The 9742-nt window shown below is 36.6% G+C and overlaps 1 protein-coding gene across 1 annotated transcript; it reads left to right on the forward strand.

Moving 5' to 3' along the window:
• The first annotated feature begins 449 nt into the window (after positions 1-449).
• Positions 450-7617, forward strand: AGR3 (anterior gradient 3, protein disulphide isomerase family member). Its single transcript, XM_061469171.1, has 7 exons — positions 450-810; positions 2940-3003; positions 4294-4346; positions 4989-5065; positions 5359-5422; positions 6460-6543; positions 7482-7617. The coding sequence occupies exons 1-7, from the start codon at positions 705-707 to the stop codon at positions 7529-7531; spliced, it is 498 nt and encodes a 165-aa protein (XP_061325155.1). The 5' UTR covers positions 450-704; the 3' UTR covers positions 7532-7617.
• Positions 7618-9742: the final 2125 nt, after the last annotated feature.

Raw genomic sequence — 9742 nt, forward strand, 5'->3', positions numbered from 1 at the left:
AGCTGAAAATAGAGTTTAAAAATGCCATGAAGACTGGGAAAATTTTTCAAGTTTTGATTGCGAGAAACAGCTGGAAATTACTTTGACATTTATTTATTTCACAGTCTTTAACATCCTGGTTTTTAGCCTGGTCCAGGTTAAAAAAAAGATGGCAATTTCAACATTCTGAAGGGATTTGCCAATTTAAAATGTATTACACCTGAGGCAAATATTTGTCAATTTTCCTATTTTATTAAAGAGGGTATCAGGAGACATCTTTTGACCAAAAACCCTCTCCATAAAAAACTATTCATGAAAAGATCACATGACTTTACATGTCACTAAAATTAAAAAAACCTAACAGAACAACTAGTAGCACCGTCTTGAGATTGTCATGATCCAGGTTTACAATTACTGTACTATTTCGTAAGAATCAAAGGTGGGTGGCCAGAAGTGAACTGAAATGAACTTTGTGCCCTTGATCACATCATAGTGAGAACTGTCCAATGCAGACTAATTTTGACATCTGAAAGCAGTGTTGCATGATAAAATAAGGCACTTCCATTTTGCGCTTTTCTCACAGAGAAATAACCCAAACTGTCTCTGTAGTATAGATTGTTAGGATACCACTAACACTTTGATTTACACTGCTCCAGGTGATAAATCCATTAGACTAAAGCTGTTGCTTTGTTTTCCAGTCTCCTTGCTTCATTGAAAGGGAAATAATGCTCCATTCAACACTGGCCTTGTCCCTCCTGCTAATTGCAGTCTCTTCTAACCTTGCAATGGCAATCAAGAAGGAAAAAAGAGCACCTCAGACACTGTCAAGAGGTATTGTATTATCTACTGTGTATAGTTACCTCCTTATCTTACCATATAGGTCAACAAATGCTTTTATTTAGAATGCAAGTGGAAGCACATATATATTTACTGACACCTGTTTCTCTAGTGTTAAGTGACACTCTAGGTAGTGCATCTTCTTATTCCATGTCATTTCACTCTGTCAGTTTGCTCTTAAGGGTATGGCTGAGGGCCTCATATAACCTGCATAATTTATATAATTCACAGTGACCTAGTAGAAGTGAAAAACCTAAACAGAGTTTCCCAAATAAGGATGAACTTGTAGGAAAAATGGTGAAAATACATTCATCCATACACCATTTAAAAGATATTTTATTATGGCAACTTATTAACTACCGAAACACAGTTTTGTAACTTCGGTTGCTATGAAACAATTTTTCTACACACCCATTTTTATACACAAAACAACACTCTGAGCCACTACTGGGTTTTTCTCGGTGACTTTTTTCTCTTGCTTTTCGTCAAAGTCACAGTCACACTTTGCAGTGAATAATTCACTTCCTTGCTGTGCATAACTTTCAACCTGGGTGTTAACTAAAGACCCTATTTTAAGTTATTTATGACTGATCAGTCATTAGAAATACAAGCAGAGAGAGAGGTTACTGAGGCCTTTTCCTCTTCTTCATCTTCTTTGGGCCTATTCACCCCAAAAAATCTCCAGCTCCCTTCCTGACCCCCTTCTGCATGCTATGCAAAGCCTGCAGAACCCACAGCTCACATTTGAGGTCTTCCTATACAAAGCACTGGCAAAATCACACCTACCACAGAAATCCTATCTGAGACTAATTGCTCAGGGAGCACTTGACAAAATCATGCAGCACCTGGACTAACCAAATTGAAACTGCAAATCATTTCTCCTAAGAAGTATCCCTGGGGAAAGGTTATTATCGTCTGGTATCTACACCTATCTTGCATTTGTCAGAATCTGTTTTTCCCACTATGGCTAAATTCATAAAAAGATAAAGAGCACCTTCAATTCTAGCAACTTTGAAAACAATAGTCACAGAAAGCAAGTACCAGTTTTAATCCTGATTCAGGCCTTTTGGGATGCCTTGAGCACTTTACCTGTAATTTTCACAGATCAAAGGGGAATACTCAAATGTGCTGCAAAATGACCCTTGCTGACTCCTCTGTGAAGTTACCTATGTCATCAGTTGACTTCAGCCAGGCAGGGAACACACTGGTCAGCATGCCAGAATCCCACCTTTAACTGGACAGATCCATAATAGAAATTACTCTCCCAAAAGAAAAGATGACCTAGTTGCGTAACAAGCAATTGTCCCTTGAGATCTGCATAACCTAACACTGTCCAGACACCACAGAAGAAACGCTACCTTAACCTGGTCCAGATCCAGAAGCTGTTCTGCCATCCCCTTGAGGACCATCATGAATGGAGCAATATTGTCTGGGAGGCAGGAATCTACTACAAACGGGTTGGTGCCTTTGGTATCTGAAGGCATGAAACAAACTGGACAATTTGTTTCTTGATATCAGCGTATCACCAGCTATGGATGAACTATGAAGCTGACGATTCATTAGGGTTTTTGTTTCAGTGGACATTTTTATTTAAGGGCCTTTTTAAAAAATAAATACATTATGCGATTAAATTAAATACTTGTAAATTGAAATTCATTACTTTGGAGCTAAGTTTATAATCCAAGATTGTTCTAACAACATTCATATTAAAGTTGATCTTATTTGAGCTGTATTTTATTCTTTTCTCTTTTATAAGCTAACAGTCTCTTTGAGCCCCAGGGTCTACATGAAATATGGAGCAGACAACAAAGATATAAAGGATTTGGGTGCTGATTTAGGGATGTCTGAGTATTTAAAAGGTATCTGACAGGTTTGCCAAAGGACTTGAATTGGATACTCGATCAGCTGAGGGGTTTTTTTGTGGCGTTTGGTTGTTTGGGGGTTTTAAATCTTCCAATGCACCTATCAGGATATGTAGAATAAGCATATCCACAATGTTCAGGGAACTTTGACTACAAAAAAAACAAATCCTACTTGTGTACTACTATTGATAAATATTAAAAAAGTAACTTGTTATGAGTTACTTGCCTGGCCACCAGTTAATCTTTTTGTTATATTTCTAGGATGGGGAGATGAAATTACCTGGGTACAAACTTACGAAGAAGGGCTTTATCAAGCGAAAAAAAGGTAAGGGATTAAAACCAGTTTGAAAGACAAAGATGTTAATTGGTCACGCCAGAAAATACTATAACGAAACAGAACAAAGAAACACCATGACAGCTGAGCTGCAGACCACCCTGTTAAATAAAACATATTTTGTCTCTATAAGTAAAAGCCATATAGGGGTCTTATGGCTCTGAAGCAACATCATGAACCAATAGTTTAACGTTGTCATTTCTTTGTCACAACAGCAGTGTTGTCATTTGAATAAACAACGATAAACAGGTATTATAATTTGAAAAATACAACTGTTGTGGTTTGTTGGGTTTTTTTTAATATCATGTACCTCTGATTACTTCCTTAATATTAACATCTGGAAATCAGTTACATTTGCTCTTGCATGGTAAACTACTGCCTCTCATGTTTTCCCCAACACTTTATTAGTTGGCATAGGTGCATGATGTACTCACAGATTCCCACTATCTTGGTAGAAATTAAAGTTTTACTCTGAATCTTCTCTGGGACTCATCTGAAAATATATCTCTGAATTAATTTAATTATTTAAACATCTCTTGCAATTTGTTTTAGATAATAATGTTAAATTGAAGGCAAATTATTTTTAAAGTAAAAGGCAATTAATTTCATGTAACATGAAAATGGCTAGGAACTGAATAATTATTGACAGTGATAGCAGATCAAGGTTAATGCCTAATACGCTGAACAATAACAGTAGTTTAAAAAAATACAGGGCAAAATGCACAGAACTAGTTAATGTTTTAACATCCAAAAAGATAAAGTTTTGATACTTTACCAAAATATTTACAGAAGACATAATTTACTGTATATCTGTTCAAGAAACCTTAAAAACCATGGAATTTTCATGGAAATATTTGATGGTAAACACAATGTTATAAAAATTATTTTATTCCAGCTCATACACATTATTTTTATTTTCTTAATTATGGAGAAATTCATACCTAAGCATTATTAAATACATCTTCAGTCTGATTATATACAAACTGAGAATGAAATTATGATGGCTCAGTTGTTTGTTTCTTCTAGAATCTCTTACTTTAGAAAACCTAGTTAGATATGAAAACTCTCTCTATTTCTTTCTTTTATGAAGGAGTTATGTCCTTTCCATTTCTCAGAAATGTCTGTAATTGTTTACAGAATGTCTGTAAAAAAAAACCATGGTTTTATTGTGGGTTAACATAACATTAAATGTAATTCGCCTTTCTCTTCTGCTCGTAAAGTCACCCATTTGTATATATTTGTCAAATTATCTAACTACATATTTTATTATTATTAATAAAGTAACAAGCCACTGATGGTAATTCATCATTTGGAAGACTGTCAGTACTGCCAAGGTAATTTTGATTTTTTGAGTGTAAAAATTATGTGAATACTTTCATGAGAAACTGCACTTACCTATATATTTACCATGCACTTATTGAAAACTATTCAAAGAGGTAAATAAAAATGTGTTTGAAAAGCTAAGAATTTATTACTGTTATTTACAAACACTCCACTATGAAGCTATCCAAAAAAGAATGTGAAAAATACTCAGTGCTGCTGTCCTGCTATCCTTAATGCTGCACTCAGCAGTTTAGATTAAGTTGCACAGATTTGCTACTGACTCGTTGAACAGATTTAATATTGTTTGGCTCTCCTGAACTAGTAACTAAAGAAGGACACAAGGACAGGGCTGCTGAAATCGATCTAGTAAGAATTTTCTGAGAATAATGCACTTTTGTCCAGCTGAGACATCGTATCCATTGAGATGACAGCCCTCACAAATAACAGAAGAGAGCTTCCATTTTCATAGCTGGGAGGTTATACTGACGTGGGTCAAAAAAACAAAAAGCAGTGGTGGAGCCCTTAAGTGTCTCCTCAGGAATGTGAATCAGCGGGAACAGGAACAATATAGCCAGTCTCTAGCCAATGTGGTGCCTAAATGCATATGGAAAGGCAGTTTCAAATGAACTTCAAAATGATCATGTCTTTTCTAGCACTGAAGAAAGCTTTTGCAGAAAATGAAGAGATACAGGAAATGGCTCAAAATAACTTTGTTATGCTGAATCTCATGGTATGAAGGGTTTGGGGCTGTTTCACTGGGGTTCTTTTTTTGGTATTTTCTTTTTTTCCTTTTTTTTTTTTTTTTTGGTGTTTTCTCATTCTTTGTGCTTTTTCATGTTATTGTAGCTAAATACCTCTGGCATTTCAGCTACATGCAAGAACAGGCATTTGTGCATGTGTATCCACACACAAGTAGTACTTTCATTTTAGTTTCGTCCTCTGATAGAAGACTATTCACATATGGTAATATTTTGGCAAGATCTACAGAAATATTTTAATAACTAGCTTTAATTTCTCTGCCAGCATGAAACCACAGATAAAAACCTGTCACCTGATGGACAATACGTGCCCCGAATCATGTTCATAGGTATGTACAATATTTATGTAACTTCAGAGGTGTGATATCTGAATCTATACCAGTGTCCTCCTTTTGAAACATCAAAATAATTCATTTTACAATAAGAAAATAGCATGAGATTTATCATTACCATGGCATTAGTCTGGAACTTAGCAGATCTGAGTTCAGTTCTCCCTCTGTCATAGGCTTTAACTCTTGTAAACTTCCTCAGATTATAGATACTTTAGGAGGGTACCTAATTTGTGCTTGGGGGCAAGATGCTTAAATATCTGTTAGCATAGGGGCTTTTGCTCTCTGTGCCTCTTGCTAGTGCTGCTGGAAGACAAAGTTTACCGAGAACAGTCCAATATCTGACTGAATGTAGATATCTACAGTATGGACCTTACCACAGAACAAGTCAATGGTCAGTGACATCTAAGAAGTGATTTATCCCATCATAAAGCAGACTTCTGGAATAGATAGAATGAAACATGCTGCAGAGCACCTGTTCCTTTTCACTGGCTGTACAAGGAGCTTAGAACGACAAGATCTGTGGTGGCATCCAAAGTTAGATGAAATGAAGCCCACACTCAGACAAAAAGCAATGTAGTAACAGGAGTCTGTGGATTAACAAAAAGCTTGGAAGGGGAACTGGGAAAAGAGATGTCCACAACAACTTGTTTCCATGATGGGAACATTAAGAATCACAAGATTTTCATCCTGAAGGCTCTAGGTAGGTCATGCAAATATTGCATTAGGTATGCGTGACCCTCACTGTGTGTGCATCTAGTCAAATCAGCCTCTCCTGATGTAACCTCAGAACTTGTAAAACAGGATATATTTTTTTAATTACTGGTGAAATGCATGTGTAATCTGTCACTTTAAAATATCTGCATAATATAAAAGTGAACATTAGCTTTTGTCTGGATTTCTTCAAATAAAAATAGTTGGTTGGAACAGAGAGTAAAGGCATCATAATTACCTCACTGATGAAAGCAGAACACACAGGCATCATCTTCATCTGTTGTGGGAATGGAAAGCAGTGTTTAATACAATTACTTTTTCAGACCCATCTCTCACAGTAAGAGCTGATATCACAGGAAGATACTCCAACCGACTTTACACTTATGAGCCACAAGACATACCAATCTGTAAGTGTCCCCTCTGTTGTGTTACTCTGTATTTCACATTGTAAGCAGCCAGATACACCATATCCAATTATTTTTGCTTGAGAATACATTAAGATCTCAAAATAATTAATAAAGACTCTGTGTGAGCATTTGCAATAGAATCATAGAATAGTTAGGGTTGGAAAGGACCTTAAGATCATCTAGTTCCAACTCCCTGTGTGGGCAGGGACTCCTCACACTAGACCATGATGCCGAAGGCTCTGTCCAGCCTGGCCTCGAACACTGTCAGGGATGGAGCATTTACCACTTCTTTGGGCAACCTGTTCCAGTTTCTCACCACCCTAAATAAATTATCATAGTCTAACCTGTTTAGCAAAACACTTAAGCACAGCTATTGTCCCATTGAATTTATTGAGACTGCTCAGGTGAGACAAAGATCATGGGTGAGAACGTTCAGGAACAAGATCTGAGCAATTTGCTGGAGAACAGTGAAAGTCACTATACTCAAAGGTAACCAACAGCACAATGTGAACGGTCAGTGGTGCGAGGGAATCAGTAAAGAAATGCTAGTGATTGCCTGAGTATCACCTAACACCTATATTTCATAAAGGAATGTGATTTTTCAGGTTGAGCTAGCCTTTACTCTGTACCATCTATCTGACACCAATGGAGTATCTCACCACAAATATGCACGTCACATCTGATTACCAGACTTGCTGTTGAGAAATGAAGGAGTTGAAAGGAGTGTTGTCAAAACCCTTTAAGTTAAATATTTTGATTCATGAAGCTTCTACCTTCTGTTTCAGTATCAGTGCCAGAATTTTCACAATAGAAAACTCTAATGTGTGACCATAAATTAACTGCAGTGTGAACAATTTACTAATCAAAGAAGGTGGGTTTTCTAATAGTACAAATTCACTTTATGTACATTTTTACAGTTCTTATTTTTTTTCTTTCAGTAATAGAGAACATGAAGAAAGCACTACGTCTCATTCAGACAGAACTATAGTCAGCAACAGTAAAATGACCATAGCCTCTATGAGGTGAAGCTGCACCTCTCCGTCTCTACTAGCATTTTGAACTCTTAACAAGCAGCACTGGTCTATCAGATTTAATGAGAAATTTATATGTACTATTTGAAGAACAAGCGCAGAAAGACTATAATGCCCATTTGGAAAACAAGAGGAGAAATCTATGAAACACTTTGAAATTAGTTATCTGAGTAACCTAAAGTGATGGTTTAAGGTGCAGCACCTTTGAGTTGTATTGTTATCAATCCAACTATGGCTTTGTTAAATCAGCTATGACTTCTGACCAAGATTTATAACCAATGTTTTTGGTGCCATTTTGCAATTTTTTGTATAGGTTAATAGGTGCATCTTGTCTCATAATTTTTATTTTTGACAAGAAGCTTATTTTTGACAAGTCATTAGTGTATCTCTGTTTTGTGCATTTATTTCTCCTTAAAGCAAAAGAAACTTTGCTGGCAAAGCAGAGAGGAAGGCTCTTCCTATACATTTTTGAACAGTTTATACAGAAATAAACGAGGGATCTGGGCTTAGCTTTCTTCTGTGTAATTCTTTAACTGTCATTCCAATACGCTGAGAACAGAACAGATAGTTCACATTGAGAATGAGGTCTCAGTGAGGTGATAATGATCAAACAGCAGCTACAGGGTTTGTTATGGTAAAGATACAGTGAAGCAACAGAGATGGAAGGAGATAGTCCCAGAACTCCACTCCTGAGGCTAAGTGATGCTTGTAAAGTCTGGCATGGCAAAAATAAGCAGGATTGTCCTTGTTCTTTTCATTTAAATGGCAGTTGAATCATCCCAGCTCATCCCTTATTTTTCTGTAGCATCCTAACCCAGACGTCAAGGTGGCAGCTTGTATATACAAAGTCTACACAAAATTTCTCCAGGATCACAATATGCAAGGGCAGATATCTGTTTTAAGTAAAAAGCTGAAGTCAGTTGAAATAGTTTGTTATCCCAGCAATGTGCTTTTTCATGAGAGCAAGATAGTGATTCGTGTGCAGTAAGAGCACAAACCTGCAAAGCTATGTTTGTGCTGCCTGCCATTTCTCATGAGGTTGCCTGTATACAAATATAAAAGACGAAGAAAGGATCTTTGAAGGACAGCATTGTTGATTTAAAATACCTAGTATGAATTTGTCATGATTGAGTTATAGTGCACCTAAGTATAACTTCATAATTGTGTAAAATTTGGATATAAGCATATATTCCAACAGAATGGTGATAAATGTCCGGTACACAAAGAGAAAAAAAAAATAAAAAACTTGTATTAGTCATTAACAATATACTGTCTTCAGTAATCAGTTAAATGACTTTTTTAATCTATTAGAAAACACTAGAAACAACATTAAACTGATAATCACATTCCTTTGACTTGTGTTTGACTCTACTCCTTTATTTCCATATCTATTTGATCTGATCTATCTGATCAATCTATCTGATTTAGCAACATTTCCCAGTCTGTGGGCATACCCTCTTTCAAGCATGCCAGAGATGTTCAGGAGAAAAGGATGTGAGCCAGCTGCCAGAGGCAATACAGGATAGCCATGGCAGCACCTTTACAAAGTAGGGTCGAGTGAAGATTTACCACTAAGAAAAGCACAACACAAAATAACTTTGGAAATGCTTCAGTACGGTAGATTCAAAATATTACCAAAAAAGAGTAAGTGGAAAATGCTGGGTCTTTGCTGTCATATTGCATGGATTTTTTTTACTTCCAAACATTCACTTTCAACATCAGCCCAGATCACAGAAGACATTGGCTTGAAACAGCCTCTGCTCTGACTCAGGCAGGAAATCAAATGTGGGATAGTTACAGCATCAGTCAAAGCCTGCTTCACCTACTTAAGATGCAGAAGACTAAGGCTGCAGGTTCTAGATGGATATTTGAGAGAAGGCTGAGCTTGTGGAAGTGTTTGCATGGCTATGCTTTAATTGCAGTGTGGAACAAAAACTTCCCATTTTGTATCTGGAAATCAGCTACAAAACACAACTATTGTCCTCCCTTTAGCTCTAGTAACTACATCTTTGTTCAAGGTGCTCTTGTTTCCTTGCCTACTACTACAGTTCTATTAATTGCAAAGATGACGGCATCTGCCTGCAATGACTACTGTCACGGATTCCCCTAGTCTGTCCAGATACTTGATAGCTTCCAAAGTTTTCAATAGATTTGACAAATCGCTCATC

The sequence above is a fragment of the Pezoporus flaviventris genome, unplaced genomic scaffold (genome assembly GCF_033815535.1).
Source record: "Pezoporus flaviventris isolate CSIRO_AGI_PZ_B2104156 unplaced genomic scaffold, CSIRO_AGI_Pfla_v1 ptg000055l, whole genome shotgun sequence".
NCBI classification, from domain to species: Eukaryota; Metazoa; Chordata; class Aves; order Psittaciformes; family Psittacidae; genus Pezoporus; species Pezoporus flaviventris.